The sequence below is a fragment of the Acomys russatus genome, chromosome 29, assembly GCF_903995435.1.
Source record: "Acomys russatus chromosome 29, mAcoRus1.1, whole genome shotgun sequence".
Classification (NCBI taxonomy): domain Eukaryota; kingdom Metazoa; phylum Chordata; class Mammalia; order Rodentia; family Muridae; genus Acomys; species Acomys russatus.
This window is the reverse complement of record NC_067165.1, coordinates 9,920,382-9,939,745: the sequence shown is the minus strand read 5'-3', so window position 1 is coordinate 9,939,745 and position 19,364 is coordinate 9,920,382. Positions and strand designations below refer to the sequence as shown.

Genomic DNA, 19,364 nt, shown 5'->3' with positions numbered 1-19,364 from the left:
AGAAAGGAAAGAAGAAAGAAGGAGAAAAAGGCATGGATGTGGAGGGTTGAAAAGAGAAAAAGAACAGCAAAAGACCTGCCAGGAGATGGTGCTGAAAGGAAGATGAGCAATAGAAGGGACTGCTGAGTCCCTGTGGGAGCTGGAGGTGGAGTCACACTTGGACACATCACTCCACTGACCCCCCAGTCAAGTACAGAGTCAGAGCGCTAAGCGACTAGCTTGAAGCCATCTCAATGGAAAACTCTGGATTTAAACTCAATATGAGCACCAAACCACTCTCTGCAAGATAAGAGTAAAAGGACGCACGAGGAATAAATTAAAGCTATGGGAAGCAGGAAAGGGGTTTGAGCGGGGGGTGGGGGAGTGAAGACAAAGGAGTGGACAAGGTGTGTGGGGGTAGATAGCCACAGGTGAAAGTGCATTGTGTCGAAGACAGAGCCACATGGGTGAAAAGACAGAAAAAAGAGAAGTGGAGAAGAGAAAGAGGAAAGAGGGGTGGCAGGTAAGGAACAGATGTTCATGTTTGCTGAGACCAGGAGAAATCAGAAAGTGCACTTCTTACTCTCGCCACTCCCCCAAAAAACTAGGAGCAAGGGGTGGGGTGCTCACAGCTCAGGCCTCAACCTAGACAAAGGAAGGGGCCTTCTTCAGTCTTCTCCCTCTCCTGGGAAAGAACTGGCTCTCTCTGGCAGCCATACACCCTGGGGGCAGGAGGGGGCGCCTCAACCTCAGGGAACTGCAAGGGAGCTGTTGCCAGACTCTCCAGGTGTTTCTTTGAAGCAGGAGGTAGCAGAGGAAAGGAGCCAAGCCAGGAGTGAGAAGCCAGACACCCCACTAGTTTTCCGGGTTACCAGCCCTGTGGCTAGCACATTACCCCATGGCAACAGAACTTTGTGGACAGGAGTTTGACACTGAAATTATCTGGGTCCTTTCTGGCTGCCTGGATGTTTGTCTCTATCTCTACCTCTTTCTTTTTTTTTTTTAATTTTATTTTATTAACTTATTCTTGTTACATCTCAATGTTTATCCCATCCCTTGTATCCTCCCATTCTTCCCTCCCCCCCCATTTTCCCCTTATTCCCCTCCCCTATGACTGTTCCTGAGGGGGATTACCTCCCCCGGTATATGCTCATAGGGTATCAAGTCTCTTCTTTCAAACCTGCTTTCTGTTCTAAACGGTGGCATATCTCCTCTTCTCCCTGTACCACCCCCGAAAAGTCCTCCTTTCGTGATTGCAGAAGGGGACAGGTTTCAGACTCACTTCTCACCTGTGCATCTGATCCGCACAATCTCATGGAATAGGTACAACAGAGAGAATGGAAAACCAAGAGATAAAAATGGAGGGTGAGTGGTCTGTGATCACATGACAAAATCAAACTCATAGTGCTTGCCAGTTATTGAATTCCATTATGCAAATCAGCTCTTGACCCTTGTTTCCAGATTAGAGAGGGAGTGGTTTCCACCTGTGTATAACTGAGACCAAATGTGAAATCTTGGCCACTCTGAGCTCTGGCCTTGGCCAAGCTTCACCACTGGCTTAATTCTGATGCTGATAGCTAATTGACTTTGCCCTGCTAAAGGCATTTTTAAAAACCGCGCTCATGAGAACAGTTATGGACGGACCTCTAATCCCAAAGAAATATCTGAGTACTCCAAACTCTTTGTTTAAAAAAAAAACACTGTTATTTCAAAGTCACAAGAGCCACCTTAAGAATCCAAGAAGCATACAGTCTAAGCATATTGCCTCTATTCTGATGGCCTAGAAATGTATAACTTGATTTCATCTATTTCAGTACTTGGTTAGTAAGAGTAAAAATAGTGGTACAATTCACTGAGTGCTTACTATGTTCATGGTAATTGAACAGGCACTGGCGCAAATTTCCCAATGTTTGCATCTACTCAAAACATCCCTGTGAGGTAAGTATCATAATGAACATCATGGCAGATGAGCAGATGGAGAATCAGTACAATCAAGTCACTAACTAGCTCAGAGTCACACAACTGGCGAATAGCAGAACTGAGCTTTGCATCCAGATCAGCCTCGTGGAGAAGGCTGGGCTCTTTCTTACCCTGTTTTGTTTTTTGTTTTTTGTTTTTTGGTTTTTTTAGCATGCCATGGGTGACATACAGATTCTGCCCTAAGCTTCTTGACTTTATGCCTGGTCTCTTCAAAGAAGGTGTGTTTTAGGGGTGGTCAGAGGATTAGAGTAAGAGAAAGAAGCCCTAGTAACCCAAGGCAAATCTGTGTAGATGGAGAGCTCTGGTCCTCAGCCTCCTCAGAGTTCCCTCCTGCTCCCCCCCAGTCAGGACTCCTGTCTTCGGAGACACATCAACAAGCCAATCACGGCCATAGCCCCAGCTAAAGGGCCTTGTCTCAGGCAGAGCTGGCAGCTGCCTCCTCTTATTGGCAGCACATTTATCATCTTGAGGAAAATATTGACAGAAAGAAACACTAGCCAGGCGATGTGTCTCGACTGGGTGTGCAGCCCAGAGTGAGATGTGATGTTGATTCTGAGGTTGTTCTGTGGAGAATGGCTGGTCCTTCAGGATTCTGATATATTCCTAAGAATGACTGTGTCCAGCACCTCGTGGATGTCCAATGAATGTGAGCTGAATCTAAATTCAACTCTTTGAATGATGTCTGGTGGGTGAGGCTCTTTGTCCAAATCCTTCATTTTTATAGTTAGGATCCCAGAAGGGAAGCAGTCTGCTCAAAATCATATAGCACATCAGTGGCTGATGACTGATTAATAAAGAATGTGCTTTGTGAACCTCACATCAGAACACTGTACCGCAGCTGATAACGTTGCAATATCCTCAAACCTGGGCCAGACGGTGTAATCTGAGAAACTCCAGGTTGTTTCCTAAAGAGAAAAGGGCAACCTGTGGACTTACTTTCAGAGACAATCTCCCAGGGTAAAATATCCTTTGAAAAATTAAGAAAACAAACAAAAGAGCTGGCAGGGAGCCATGGCATCATGGTGCACTTGCCTAGTTCAGCTGACCCAGTGATCTGTCCTCTCATACCTTCCAGGGCAGGTATTTCCCTACCACATTGCTTGGGACCACCAGCCCTGTGCTAGCTGATTTCCACAGCTCTCTCCCACCTCATCACCTCACAGTCCCCATCTTGCCTACACATGACCAGAGAGGAAAGCGGCTCTGTCAGGGTTCTAGCTGTTTTCTAGGCTGATTTCTGTCTGCGGAGACTTCTGCACCCTTCTTCTACACCACGCATACATGATAGTACCTCCTTGATGCATCTGCTCTCACCTCTTGTGTCCCCAACACCCAGTTAAATACTCTTTCTATCTGCCCCACTCTCTGCTCTGTCACCACACTACACTGAAGTCACCCTATGACCATCTCCACTGTACTGGTGCATTTCCAGGTAGAGGCCGTGACTTGCTCTGTACCCTCAGACACCAACAGGAATTTGGCATCTAGTTCATGCTGAGTACAGCCCCTGGTTCTAGACCCCCTCTTGTCATCATCCCTCATGCACGGATTCAGAATGGGGCTGCCTCACACTGGGCTTTGTTTTGAACTCTAGAGCCGTCCAGAACATGTGTGTTACTCGGCTATGTGGTTACTCTCTAGAGATTTGGCCAAAGAAAATACATAGCTCCTAAAGGTCCCTATTGCAAGGAAAACTTCCCCTATTTAACTAGTGTTCATAGTTCATAACTTTGGAAGGAGTAGCTAAAGAGTCTGGTAGGTTTTGTTTGTTTGTTGTTTTTGGTTTTCTCAACTATGCCAATCTTAGGACTGAAAGCTCCCTACACCCTCTCCGATAAGGCCTTCTTTGCAGTTTTGTGCTTCCCCTTACCTCCCCCCACCCCTACTATGGTCCTTCAGGCCCCATGTATCATTTTATTGGTATCTGATTTAAACTGAAGGCCAGAAATGAAAACAGCCTCAGGGGCTGATGACAGCAGCAAAGCAGGGAAGGGCCAGCATTTCCTTGTTTCTCAGAGCAGCTGACAGCTTCTGCCCACAAGCCAGAGTGGCCTCAGTTTTGGCAGTAGTGTATAGTGGTGGTGTTGACACCTCCACTTATTAATCAATAATGAATTTAACAGTGTCAGTTAAAGTGCTTAAACCTTTCCCCAGATCTCTATATATTTTCCCGAGTTGCCTTTTCTATTTGTCTAAGGACCATTATTCTATATTGTCTACATAGAGCTTCAATCAATTAAACACTGAGTTTTAAAACAGTTACGGTGCGACACTTTGGTGGTCCTTGCTGTCTTCTGGGCTGGTCAAAACTAAGCTTCAAAAAGAAAACTGCAATTGGTTGAAACTGAATTTGTGTTAAAGCCTCGACTTTAAGAGCCCCCCCCCCACATTTGTGCAACAAGAAAGTGGGGAGATAAGTGGTTGGTATTGCATAGATGTACAAGTGAACATGAGCGCAGAAAAACAGGTTCAGGTGACTTGGGAATCAGCCAGGAGGCCTCCTGTCTGCAAGCTCACAGCTGCAATCCTGAAACAATAAACGCTCTTTATCATCAGCGTGGTTTCCATGGAGCCTTGCAGCACCACTAGTGAAGGCTGACAGTTATCACTATAAAGTAACTTTACAACTTTGTAATTTGTAGTTCTCTGCTGACAGTAATATTAACAGCATTTCGAATTATGGCTATAAACTTGACAACAGCAGATAAAACCTTGGAAACCTCATTTTTAGGGGCATGAAGGAGGCATGGAGAACAAAGGTAATGGCATTTTGGTTTTCCAGCTAAATAGTGGGCATTCGGGAGCCAGGGCACACTTTGACATGACCGTGGGAGTCAATTGGTCCAAGGCCAAGGTGGCTACGGGTGAGGCAGAAGCTGCTAATGGGCAGCAGAGCTGGGTCTGGGTCATCAGGAACGACAGACCGGTTAGTGTCAGGGGCAGGTCCTACGGGGAGGGGTTTCTGGAGGTAGGGAAGCTGTAGGAGTTGTGTGAGTCCCAGCCTCTCTGAAGTTCATAAGAAAAGTTCCTGTCCTCTACAAAGCCATGGGAAGGGAGCGGGGAGGGAGGCAAGATGACTTGCCAAGGCGGCACTTTGAGCTGCACCGGGTCAGGATTTAAACCCCAACTCTAACACTTGGTAGACAGGCAGCCCTGGAACGTCATTTGATTTTTCTGAGCGTCACTTCCTCTACTTCTGTCTCAAAGGTTCAAGTTAAGTAACTATCTCCATCTGTCTGAATGTCTACCTATCTGCCTATTGATTTGGAAATAAGCTTGCAGAACTATTATCCCCAACCTATAGAGGTGGGAAAACTGAGATGCAGAGGCCTACTGACCTCCTCAAATCTGCATGGCAAGTTGCAGCCAGAGCTACAGCTGGCGCTCCAGTGCAGAACTCACTGCTATGATGCTCCCATCACTAATGCTGCTCCAGTGCAGAGCTCACTGCTATGATGCTCCCATCACTAATGCTGCTCCAGTGCAGGCTCACTGCTATGATGCTCCCATCACTAATGCCGCTCCAGTGCAGAGCTCACTGCTATGATGCTCCCATCACTAATGCTGCTCCAGTGCAGAGCTCACTGCTATGATGCTCCCATCACTAATGCCGCTCCAGTGCAGAGCTCACTGCTATGATGCTCCCATCACTAATGCTGCTACTATTCATTCACCCAGTAGTCTAGTCAGCATTCCGATTTAAAGCTCAAACCCCAGTTTATATCTTTAGTGAGGATTAAAAAAAAAAAAAAATAAGGATCATACTTCAGTAAGCTTTAGTATTCTACTCTCCAAGCCCTCTAGTTGAAGGTTTTTATTTTTTTTTCTTCTTATTAATCTTTGCAAAACTGTGACCCTAGGTGTGACAAATAAGAAACTGGAAAGTTCTAAGGTGTCTGATTTATCTGAGAGAAATACCACTGAACATGTCAGACCTAACTTCTTCCTATTCTTCATCCACCCAAAAAGTATAACCTTCCCAGCAAGAACGGAAACCCAGGCAGCACTCCAGCACACACTCAGGAGCACAGAGAAGCACACAGAGCAGCTCAGACCACAGACCTAACCTTGCCATCACCTCACTGAGCCAGGTGGTCTAAGAGACAAAGGCCAGGCCTTTCTCTCCTTCACTCACTCATTCATTTCCACTCCCTGAGGCCTATCTGACCTCACGCTGACTAGAGAGGTCAAGTGAACTCACCAAGATCACACAGCAGAAGGCCATGATGGAGCTGAGATCCTGACTCCTAGTCCAACATTGTTTTCACTAACTCAGGAGGCAGAAGGTGACACCAAGAAAGCTATTTTATTGTGACTTCATAGTACGTCGTATTTACTATGAACCTGTCCGAAGCCGAGGTCTTTCTCCAGAGCTTCTACACCATAGAGCCATATGTCTGCTAACATTCACCGTTCGCATGTCACCTAAGCCTTCTATGTACAATACCTCACACACAGAGCCTAAAATGCCCCACAGCCCCCAGTAGTCCACACGTAAGAGATTGGCTGATCCTTCTCTCTACCATGTTCTTCAAACCAACATCCAGGCTACCTTCCTTGACGCGTCCCTGTGCCCTATATCTGAACAAGCAGCAACCCACTCAGGCTTACCTGCTACCTACGGGAGCATGTGACACAGAACTCATTGAAGGCCGGCTTCAGCTGAAATCCCCAAGACATATATTTCAATACTGGCACGAAACCACCATGCAGGACTTAAAAGAGAGAAATCTGAAACAATTTAGCAGCCTTGAGTTCGCCTTCATAGGGGAGGACCACCTGAGAGAAGCAGTGGCCCCCTAGTGGGGATAACGTCTACATCATTTGGGGTTGAGGAAGGACGCCCAGCTGAGGGGCCCTCTGAACAGCTCCCTACCTAGCATCAGGCACTGGAAAGTTGGGTGTCTAAGAGGCTCACGTGGCATGGTCCCTACCATCCCCTAGGCACCAGAGGCCCATCCTGTTCCTTTCTAGTCATCCTTCATTCTGCTTACCCCCAGAAGTGTGAACAGGGGTCACCATGATTGACTTGTCTGAGAAAGGTCCAGAGGGCGGGGAGGGTAGCTTTTTTTTTTTTTTTTTAAAGAGGTTTAATATTTTGCATCAGACCAGACACAGTAATTGCTCAAGTGAGACTGTTTTGTGACTAGAATTAATTGGGCCTTCTTAATTTCCTGAGAATGACTAGGTGCTCTCTGGGCCTGCCAGGGCTCTCATATCTATGGATCTGTTATCTATATTCATTTATCTACACAGCCAGTGGAAACAAACAATAAAGCTGTTTTGTACTTGTTAGTGCTGCATAGTCAATGCGCTGGTGCCCTCTTTCACAGGTCTTTCTCCCATGTTTATTGATCATGGCTTGTTTCTGGCTGAGCCCCAGCTACCCTGGAATGCTTGGACAGAGCATCCTCTTCTGGGCATCTGGGCTCTCTCTTGTACTTCTCCCTCTGCCAGGAAGGTGGTTCCACCTCTTCTTTCTTAGTCTGCACCCATTTACTCTGGAGGGCTGAGTACTGTTTTCTTCTAGAAAGCTCTTGCCTCCCTCCCCTGCTGCCCCCTTCCCGGTACCCCTCAGGCAAGTAGATCTTTCCTCTGCCAAGACATTTATTCTCTGTGATGCAGCTGTCTCTTTCCCTTGTTCTCTCTCCTTCAAACTATCTTCCTGGAACACGGGGACTGTGCTTTATTCCTCGGTCTCTTTCCGGTGCCTAATGAGTCTTGGTTGCATAGTTGAGTAAATAAAAAAAGCTTGATGAACATTTCAGAGGACCCACTGCAAAGGATGCAGTGAGGTCTGAACTGAGGTCCGTTAGCTGACAGATCTTGGTATCTTCCCTTGCCTAACTACCATTCTTCAGAGCCAGCATTAGCTGACGTCAGTATGGCCACAGTGACAGGACCCGGGCTCACTCTTCCCAATATTTTTTTTTTCTCATTCATTATGTTAAAGAGCTGTTTCCTCTTAGCTTGTAACCAGACCATAAAAACAGGCCGGAGAAGCACTGGCTAACTTTATGATTCTAGTTTATCCTTCTCTCTCTCTCTCTCTCTCTCTCTCTCTCTCTCTCTCTCTCTCTCTCTCTCAATCATTTGAACATAGCATGTTTATTAGTTGTCAGGCCAATAAAATATAAATAGGCCTTATTGAAGAATGGCCCCAAAGTACCAAGAATCTATCATTTCACAACCATAGCAAATGACAGGAAGGTGTGAGCATGTGGCACGTTGATTTGTCCGGTCATGACAACATAGCCTACCCCATGTACCCATTACAACCTTGAGAAGTAGCTCATTGTTTTCCTCACTTTGCAGATGAAGCAATGTCTGGAATGGTTATAAAACTGGGCCAGGCCCCTCAGAATATAAAACAGAACTCTCCCACGGAACTCTCACACAAGGCCTGTATTCTTGCTGCAACATGGACAACCAGGGTGCCAAAGGCCACTGATCATGTTGGACACCTTTGAAAATGTATAATTATGTCCCTTAATGTCATAATAACCAGATACCTCATAACATCATACCATTCTACCTCACGGTTACAGATTAAGAAACCAAGGCACAGTGAGGTTATGCAACCTGCTCAAAGTGGCCCACCGACTATGTGGCTGAGGCACGATTCAAACTCAGATGTGTGTGAGTAGAAAGTCTGCTCTTTGCATAGCACGTAATCCTTTGTGGGTGCTTCTGATTCCCACAGCAGGATAGAAAAGTCAAAAAGTCCTCAGCTTCTTTGTAAAGATAAAGTCACCTCAGAGAGCCCAGAGGACTCGCTGAAGGGCACTGTCTGGGATGAGGCCTGTGCTGTCGTCAGAATCAGGTCTCTTGATTCCCAGTCTAGAGGACACTTCCGCCCTCACCATGTTGCCATTCCCACCAGACCATGTAATTTCTTTTTCTGATTGGGACACAGAGCCAGCAGCCAACAAAGATCACAATCTGTCTGCCTGCTCTCCCTCTGTTATGAGATGAGTCTTTAAAAAAAAAAAAAAAGAAAGAAAGAAAGTATATCAAAAAGGAACCAGGTGTAATCACCCTTGAATGTACTAAATTAGCTTGTGCTTCCCTGGTGTATTTCCAGGCTCCTCTTCTCCCCTAGCTGACAAGCAGGGTAGGTCCAGGTGCTGTGAGGCTGGTGCACGGCCTTACCACTCACCACTGACCCTGCCAGTCTCTAGCTCCTGTGAACACTAATGCGTGCATCCTCTCTCTCAGTCCTGCCTTTAAATATCCTGCAGCTGTCATCTAGCGTTGGCCTGAAGCATCTCTCATGTGGACTGTCCTGACAACCTCCTACTGCACGTCTCTGCTTTCGGTGCAGCCGAGATGACGTCCCCCTATTTACAAAACATCTGTTGTTCTTCGTTACCTACTATTTAAGTTCAAATTCCTTTCATCCTGTGAACTCAGACTTCTCTCCTGTATCTGAAGGCCTTTTTTTCAATCTAGACAGGGGGCCTGGAAGGAGCAGGCCCCACGTCTGTCCATGACTGTGCCCATATGAAGGGCGTGGGAAGGTCAGAGACAAACCAAACAATCCAGAGGCACCTCCAGTGGAGCCTGCTCACTTTGGAGTCTAGCTCTTTCCTTGGTTGGGCTCAAACTCCTGACCTGCATAGGAATATCCTTCCAGGTTTGATGCCCCTCACTAGATGAAGGCTTGTCTTGGGGTAGTAGGGACCTGGCAAGGATACAGGCTTCTTCGGTGTAGGGCACAGCAGCTGTAGTGCCCCCAATGATGTAGCTGTAGAAGGAAACCTCTAGGGTATAGCAGTACGATGTGTGGTCCAGGAGGCCACCAAGGAAGCGTCGGCCGGTCCCTGCTTTGACAGCGTCCCGGTTGAAGGATGTGCTCGTCTGTGAAAGACAAAGTTGGGAAGAGAGAGAATCAGATGTAGGTGGCCCACACCGACATTTAGGTATTGAGCAAATCTTGTGCCTCCAGTTCTCAGTTTCCTCATCTGACAAGTAGGATCAATTTCACCATCTCAGTTATTGTGAGGACTGATTAGTCAACAAAGGTAATTGAAAGAAAGCATCCAGCAGGGCTCTTCGGGCCCAGCTACCTGTCAGAATCTGGGTGGGGCTGGAGAAGGAGTGAGAGGCTGGCAGGGGCAAGAAGAAACTACACTGTGATCATAATCAGAATGAAACATTCAGCTCGATGATATTGTTCCCTAGGTAGTATCATGTGTTAGTTTCAAAAGGGCCTATTGAAGTAGGGGTTCCTATTTTATCTCTCTGTGGATAAAGAAAACGAGGCTCACAGACGTGCAACAAGTAAGTAAAACAGTACAGATGTGGAGCCAGGACTACATGGCTCCAGGTATCCTTGTGTTCCCCGTCTCACTAGAAAGAACTGAACTCATGTTCAACATGAGTTAGGGAGATCATGGATGCTCCCTTTGTAACATGTTAGCATCATCCATCAGGGTAAGTAAAGTAATAAGCAGGCACAACTTAGGTCTTCTATTCAGACATGTAAGTTTTGCTTCTCCAGTGTTTGACAGCTGTCAGCTTGCCCTTTGGGTGTACCTCAGTTTCCTTGTTTGCATAGTAGAGGTGGAGGAAATTATGAAAACTCATAGGATGTCCAGGGCAAAGGCCTCACAACCTATGTAGTAAAAACATAATGGTCCCATTTTGGAGCCAGATCTTGAGAATCAGAGACAGGGATGGGATGGTTGACCTTGATAGCAGCCCAGAGCTCCAGAGGAAGCTGAGATACAGAAACACAAGACTGTAAACATGGCCCAGATGATGTCTCGTCTGTATATCCAGGAACTCTCACTCCTGTGAGCACCTCTGAGACCTATGGGACACCTTCTATTGAACTGAAGGTAGCAGCTCTCTCTGAAACCAGTACACTTGAAAAGACTATACAAGGTTCCTACACAAACGAATGGTTGCTTTTGTCTTATAGCTGCAAATGGGCAGGCACCTGTTTGATCCTACCCTCTAAATTCTAGATGACTTGAGAGTAGATTCTCAACTTTTCTGTTGCATGGATTTCTCCTGGTTCTGAAAAAGGACTGTGCTAAACAACCTCCAATTCCTTTCTTACTCTGCCACTCAAAGACTGTAATTCAAAGTGCATCTTACCACACAGAGAAATTCATCATCCTCACTAATGTCCAGCCTGAAGCAATGAGCAGGTGAATTTTCAGCTCATCAACTTCAAAAATTGCCATGACCTCTGTGGGCCTCTTCCCAACTGGCCACATGGCAGTCACAAGGTCCAAAGATTTAGTATTGAGACAAAGGAAAAATGAGCAAAAACATCCCCCTGTCCTAATAGTGCATGCTGATATCCCTTCCCATCGTCTGTCTCTCCTGCTTTTTTATGACATTGCTCTGTGCTACACAATTTCTAACTGCCCCCTCCTGGCCCATGCCTTGCACTTCTCTGGAGGTTGTTGTGGCCTTTTCTGCCTGCAAGGGTCTTTCACATCTATTACAGCATATATTGGCCCAAGGAGCTGTGGAGCAGGCAGGGTAAAAAGAAATATACTCACTAATGACTGCCAAAGCAATTGGGGCCAAGAAAGGCATGGAAGATGAGAGTGGTGGGTATATAACCTCTTGAGAAGACATGCTGTTCTCCTTCTGGAAGAACTGGGACAAGTGAAGGCAGACCATGGGTGGGCTAGGCATGAACCAGGGAGACCACCTGATGAGTTTCTTTGTTTTGCTAATGTTGGAGTCAGACTCACTAAACAAACTCTCGGTGACTAATAGGCCCAAACACTACTCTGTCAAGCCAAGTGAAAGTGAACCCAAAGAAGAAGAAGAAGAAGAAGAAGAAGAAGAAGAAGAAGAAGAAGAAGAAGAAGAAGAAGAAGAAGAAGAAGAAGAAGAAGAAGAAGAAGAAGACCGAGGTGTGACAGGAAGAGGTGCTGAGGCACACAGGGCTGCGACGGGCTACCCGAGAACTTTTGACTTACATAGGAGAAGTCCTCGGCGTTCTGGCAAAGGAGCTTTGGAAAAATGGACTGCCTTTGGAACCGTTCCTCATCCTCAAAGATATTGCCATACATGAAGCCGTTCATCATGGTGGAGTGGGCGTGGATGTCAATATAGAACTCCAGGCTTGTTTTCTGGTGAAAGAACAGATAACGAATGAGAAGGCTGGGACTGCAGAGTGATATTAAAGACCACACTATGCACACCCTTTCGAGTTAGCCCCCTTCTCCCCCGCCCGCCCCCTCCCGCGATAGACTTGGCAGCTATTTGCAATGTGATTGGAGGGCAGGAGACAGACGAGGATCGATTTCTGTTCATTTTAACTAATGTGTCCTCTGTGTCGGGAAGTGCTACTGGTAGCATCTGTCTTTTAGACGTCTCAAAGAAATAAGAGTTTTGTTATATTTTCAACTAAGTTACTTACATAGAACATGATTAGACATAACGAGAAGTTATTATTTGATTAATAAGAGATACCTTCCATGAAATAATTGTATTTACATTGAGAATTTGTGCAATTTTGTCTTAGCTTCCATTTTCAGCTGTGGAGCCTAGGGTAAATTGTGCTTCTAATTTGAGCCTCGGGATTTAAAAAAAAAAAAACAAAACATTTTCTTTCATTTTTGAGGTTATAATTTCATCATTTCTCCGTTCCCCTTCCTCCCTCAAAACCCTCCCATATAGCTCTTCCTGCTCTCTTTCAAATTCATGTTCTTTTTTCATTAACTGTTATTACATGCAAATATGTGTGTTTTAGTGTGTTCTTCCTCAGGGAAGGCTATTTCTCACACTCTGAGAATGCCATAGTTTCCTATGATTCATTGTATAGGATTGAAGCCTGTGGTTTTTGCCCTGGTTCCCTTTGGCATGTCTATTGTTGTCCTCATTCAGTTCATGTGTAGGCAGCTGATGGTGAGACTCTATGGATGGAGCTTCTGACAGTACTAGGAGACACAATCTCACAGCAATTTCCCTAACCCTCCGGTTCCTAAAAATCTTCCTGCCGTGTCTTCTGCAATGATCCCCGAGCCTTGGGTGCTGGAATATTTTGTAGATGTATCCACTGGGACTCCATAACTCTGCATTTTGATTGATTGTGGTTTTCTATAATGGTTTCCATCTGTTGTAAAGAGAAGTTTCCTTGATGAGGGAGAGGTAAGGGATACATTTTTCTGTGGATAGAGGGCAATTATTTAGAGTGTATCTTGGAAGTGGTAGCTACAGTGACTTCACTAGCCCTAGATAGTTTGGGATGGGATATTTTTAATCTGAAAAATGTGTATTTTGATTCTAATCTCAGAAGTACTGGGAAGTGAACATAGTAATAATACTTGCTATCACCTCAAGCATACCTAAAGCATGCTAGGCTCCATTCTAGAAGCTTTACTCATGAAATCTTAATGGGCTCTTTCATTTAACCTTTCCTCATGATGTCTCATTTTTTCTCCAATAACAAAGGAACCATTCATAATAGAGGAGGCTATGTAATCTGTAAATGACATTACCGAGACTGTCTCTGCTTGCCTAGTTAAGACATGTTCTAGCTTGATATGATATTATTTATTAAATTCCCTGAAAGTGGGGAATCGTCTATAAGGGTGTAGTGACTATAAGTACAGGATGCTCAGGACAGTCAGCAGAATGATGGTATAAAAGACACCAGGAGATGACACCAGATACCACAACAGACTGGCAGAAACAAGCGGACTTTCAGGACATTAGATCTTCAGTGTCTCTCAAATACAATGATCCTCCTCTTTTTATACGTCAAATCTCTCTCTCTCTGTCTCTCTGTCTCTCTTTCTCTCTCTCTCTCTCTCTCTCTCTCTCTCTCTCTCTCTCTCTCTCTCACACACACACACACACACACACACACACACACACACACACACACATACACCAGTCCTCTTGAGATTAACAAAGGTGCAAGTGTGAAAAAGATTTGCCCAAGCTCAAAGAATAATTGGGACAAATGCCCAAATTGACTGGTCACCAGTAACCAACACTAGCCAAGCCTGGTCACTTAACCATCTTCTTTCTAGTTTGTAGCCCTGGAAAAGAAGGAATGTCTACATATGGGAGGATTCACCCTCCTTGGGACACTTTCAAATGAAGTTATTGCCAAATAAAATCCATGTTGCTTCTAGAATATGGGCTTGATGACTGTCATTTCATTTGCCTCAGAGTTGAAGTGAAGAATTATGTCTTGCTGAGCTCCTGGCTCTCTGGGTAGCATACACTGTCTTTGGAGAGCAACAAGAGGCAGTTCTCTGTGTGATATTAAACTCATCATTTTTGGCTTTGGAGGAGGAATACACACTGATCCAACAGGAGCCCCATAAAAGTCATCTTTGCAATTTTATTTTCTTCAATTGTCTGTCTTTTCCTCTGAGCTTTTGATGAGTTGCAGAGGAAAGGAAGAGGTAGACAGATGACTTGAGAAATGTGTGAAGAAAGACTACAATTTATACCTCTGACTGCCAGAGACAGAGGCCTTAGAATTCAGTCCCTCTGACCTTTCTCCAAACAGCCCTGAGTGGAGAAGTGGCTTGGCTGACAAGCTGGTGATGGAGCAAGAATTAAAGCCAAGCCCCACTGACAACCACTTGGATATGGCATCAGTCGTCCCTCAAATCTGGCATTCTCACACTGGGTGGCTAATGTGACTTTACTTTAAATTACCAGCAGGTGAATTTTAATTGATTGGCGCATATGAGTCAAAGTTAAAAGGCATGTAATAATTTACAGTGGAAAAGAATCTTTCCACTCTATAATGCAATCATACAATTTTGCTATCAGGTTGGCATCACTCTTCCAGAAACAGTTTGTGTATGAACAATGAAATAGTGTCCCCACTCCAAAATAGTAGCACTCTAATCTTATTGTTAAGGTCTGTTTCTTCTTCTTCTTCTTCTTCTTCTTCTTCTTCTTCTTCTTCTTCTTCTTCTTCTTCTTCTTCTTCTTCTCCTTCTCCTTCTCCTTCTTCTTCTTCTCCTCCTCTTCCTTCTTCTTCTCTTCCTCTTTCTTCTTCTTCTTCTTCTTCTTCTTCTTCTTCTTCTTCTTCTTCTTCTTCTTCTTCTTCTTTTTCTTCTTCTTCTTCTTCTTCTTCTTCTTCTTCTTCTTCTTCTTCTTCTTCTTCTTCTTTTATGCCTTGGGGGTAAATTTTTTCTCAACAAATAGTTGTTTCATTCTTTTTGATAGCCAATACACTCCCTGCATGATCGACATATAAGACAGTTTCAGTCCTTTTTCTCTTATCAATGGTGATGGACTTTGCATACACAGCAGTTTATACAGATGCAGTTATAAGCTAGATTCATAGAGATTGAATCACTAAGATTCTATGTGTATCTGCAATTCTGATAAATACTGCCAGGCTCACTTAGAAAGGCCAGTATACTCCTAACAGTGTATTGGAACCTCATCACCTTGACAACATGGTCCAATTTTACTTTTTGAAACGTACTATTTTTGATGGGTCGGAAATGATATCTAAGATGAGCTTTAATGTGAATTTCTGTTAGTGCAATTATCTTTTATTATCTAGTTAAACTTCTTTTCATACATGTAAGAGCTATTTGCATTTTCTGTGAAATGACTGTTCATTTTCTTTGCCCATTTTAGAATTGAGTTACTAGTCTCTCTCTCTCTAATTTTACTGATTCATAGAAGCTGTATATCATATAAATTCACCTTTATGTGCCATATAAAATATTTTGTCATTCTTTTCTTTTTATTACTTTTACTAGAACACCACTCCATGAACTAACTTTCAAAAGTTTTTTTTCCTTAATGTGATCACATCTATCATCCATTTCTTTTGGAGTTTCTGATTTGACTTCTTTCACTGTTTCTTTTGTTTCCCGTTCCTTTGTTTACCTTTAAGTTTTCCATTTGAGTTTCTACCAGTGGGTTGGTATGTCAGAGGAGGGATGGGGAGAGGGATATTAATACCAATGATGTTTGAAAAAGCCATATAGAAACCTCTATTCCTTAGGCATTGTGTGTGTGTGTGTGTGTGTGTGTGTGTGTGTGTGCTTTCATAAAAAGAAGTTTAATTGGAATTATCCAGGTCTAGCCTTGAGATACTATCCTGAAGTTGTTGCTGAGGATGTCCTGATAGCTCTCAAAATAATACATATTATTGTATTGATCTTGGCTGCCCATCAGAACTCTATTGCTGAAGACACCAAACATGTGGACACACAACATGGAGAAATCAAACTGGAATCTTTGTCCCTGTTGGCTAGCTTTCCTAGTACCAGAAAGTGCTGTGTAGGCTGCATAAGGAAAAAGTCTTACCCAGGAATTAATAGTGTGAACTACAATATGACCAACATGGCAAGGTTATGGGACTAACCACCACTTTCTGATTGGATTTAACATCCATTTCACGTAAGGCAATGCAGTCATGGCACTGTTAATTTGTCCAAGAACCAATGGTTTAGGAGTTCACAGTCCTCAAGGGTGAACCTATTAATTATTCTCTTAATTATTCATAGTCTGAAACTTCCCTGTGAACTCATATCTCTCTACCTCTAGATTAGTGCAGTCCTCAGACCTCATTAGAGAAATTTCTTTATGGTTGTTGATTGAGAAGCTCACAGTTGGTCAAATGCAAAGAATAAATGTTTGGAATGCTAAACCACAACCAAGACATCTATATCACTACTACCCGCTCTGCCCAATACTCAGGAACCATTGAAGAAGAGGGGCCAGGAGGAGTGTAAGAGCCAGAAGTCTGAAAAGAGTAAATCAAAACAGCATCTTATACACCCAGTAACTCCCAGCAGCATGGTTGCCTTCCCAAGAACATATGAGACCATGGCAGTCAACATCCTAGCATGGACAGGGGTGTGGGTTCTCAGGACACTCAGCTGAGGCATTATTGAGAGTTTAAGGCTGCTGGGGGAGGAAGCGTCATTTTTCTTTAATAGTATAGGTCACTTATGTTCCACTGAATGGCCCTACATCCATGAGAATCTGGGTAGCACAAAGTAAACTCAGTGGGTTATTAAAAAAAGAAAGAGAATGAGGAGATGTGAGAAGTCATTAGGGGAAGAGTCAGGGGTGAGTGTGGTCAAAATACATTGTATGTATGCATGAAATTGTTAATAAAATATTATAGACATAAAAAATAACTGGTAAATGGATGAGACAGAAAGAGTCTTCGTTAAACTTTTCATTAGTTCTTCTCATCCTCATTGTAATTCACTCATTTTTCTGTACAGCTTTTTGCATGAGCCTTGATGCCAGCACTTGTCACTGTATGTGCAATCTAGGTGACAGACAGAATTTCCTATGAGTTCCTTGGGGAGAGACACAGATCTGATCCAAATTCTCATTTTCTCTTGCTCGGTCAGTCTACTATTATAATAGTTTCTTAATAGATTTCCTTGCTGTTTTAAAGAGGCCTTTTTCATATGCAAACACTTACACTGCTCCAGTTCAGACTGATCTACAGCTTTTTATTGCTTATAGGATAGAGGCCAATCCCTTGAATATGCTTTAAAAACCCCTACATGATATGGTCCCTGTCCTCAGAATCAGCTCTTATTATTTTCTGCCACATGGAGCTACCTGGAGAACTTTGGACCACTGAGTTCATCATCATTTATCTCTGAATCCACACACAACGCCTGGATACTGTCTCTACCCTTTTATCTAGTTAACTCTTCCCAGCTTTGGAATGTAAGACATAAACTGAAAAGATGCTTGCCTGTCCTGCTTTCTTTTTTCCTGTAACAAGGAAGACAGTTGCTATTCTCTCTTGCTATTCAGTTTTGATCAAATAGGATGTGGACAACAGTGGACACTGCCATATTGGGGATGGTCATAAAAATTTACATATAAGCAAGTACATTCTTGTCTTTCATGGAAGCTATCTGTAAAAATAATATCATGTGGAAAAAAGAAGCCTACTGTCAGGTCCCAAAGAAACCTGGGGCAAGTCTTACTCAGTACCTGGGGCTCATCCATATCAGTACTTCTCATCCTGTGCTTTTATCCTAAATCTGTCCAGGCCAGGGGCTGGGCTTCCTTTTCCCCACCTCCACTTTTCTATATACTCAGCCATTTTGGCTACCTGCTTTCTTAGTTACCGGTCTCTTTCTCTTCTTTTTCTCCCTCACTCTCCCAAGCTCCTCTTCTCATGGCCCAGTTCAGTCTAGACTTTTCCAGATGCCTCTGGCTATTTTTTCTGCTCATATCTACAATATACTCAGGAACACGCATGTTCTTATTTTCATTTGCCCATGTCCCTGAATCAATACTTACAGAAAGATGAGCAGAAGGCTTGTATCTGACTATGATGAGAGGCACAAATAAACCTTTAATGGATCAATGCAATTGAGATTTTGAGCTTGTTTTAAAAGCTAGTATTATTCATTTTGATTAGTACAAAATCTTGGTTTGGAATGTTTTATTTTGCTATCATCCCAGATACTTAAGAGGTTGAGTTGGGACGATCACAAATTAGAGGTTAGCCCATGTGGCTAAGGGAAATACTGTCTAAAAATGAAACACGGAGGGAGAGAGAGAGAGAGAGAGAGAGAGAGAGAGAGAGAGAGAGAGAGAGAGAGAGAGAGAGAGAGAGAGAGAATGAGAATTGGGATGTACCTTAGTGGAAGAGCAGTTACCTAGTATACCCAAGGCCCTGGGTTCAATCCCTTGTAGTTTACCGTCTCCTCAAAGGCCTTATTTTATGCCTCAGGCTAACTGATTAGCCCCCTTCATGACCTTGTAACCCTCTTTAGCATGTGAACTCTTTGAAGGCAGGGATCATACATTATCAATTTTTTAAAATCCATAGGACCAGGACAAGAGCTGCTATATAGCCTGTTATTAAAGCTTGTTGAATGAAGAAATGAGAAAACAAACTCATGAACAGGCAAGTGAATTGATGAATAATCAAATGCACCTTTAGGGGTTTGTTTTGTTTTGTTTTGTTTGCCTTTTTAGAAATCAAATAACTTATTTTCTGTGGCCATGCTACATAGAACAAGGAATCTGTCACAGATGCACGGTCCTTAATTATAACTTGGGAATGAGAACAGAAGTGGGGGAAGGGACATCTCTGTTCTTTCCTTCCAAACTTAAGAACCTTAATTAAAACCAAGTGATGAAGGGCTGTCCCCTCGCCAGCAGCCAAGAGCTCATCCTGCAATCAGGGGCCTAAAGAGTAAATTAAAATCGGTGCCAATAAAATTAAAACTACCTTGGGGCATATTTGCAACATAATTTAGTGCGCAGTTCACTTTCTTTTAGACACAAGGGAGGAGCTGGATTTTCATTCTACATTCTGAGCTGCTTCATCTCCCTCTGCAGAAGCCGAAACCTGAGCCTAGTACTCTGAAATGGTGTTGAATCCTTCACACTGGGGGGTGCTTCTGTGTCATACACATTTGATGAAATGAAGGAAGATCCAGGAAACTCCATTC

General features: G+C 43.8%; 1 protein-coding gene across 1 annotated transcript in view; it reads right to left on the bottom strand.

Annotated features, from left to right (window-relative positions):
• Agbl4 (AGBL carboxypeptidase 4) overlaps positions 1 to 19,364 on the bottom strand; it is a 1,177,749-nt gene that overhangs the window by 35,051 nt on the left and 1,123,334 nt on the right. The window contains exons 10-11 of the mRNA XM_051171890.1: positions 11,907 to 12,059; positions 9,657 to 9,819 (exon numbers count right to left, since the gene is read on the bottom strand). Coding sequence (XP_051027847.1) covers positions 9,657 to 9,819; positions 11,907 to 12,059 — 316 coding nt within the window. The remainder of the gene's footprint in view (positions 1 to 9,656; positions 9,820 to 11,906; positions 12,060 to 19,364) is intronic.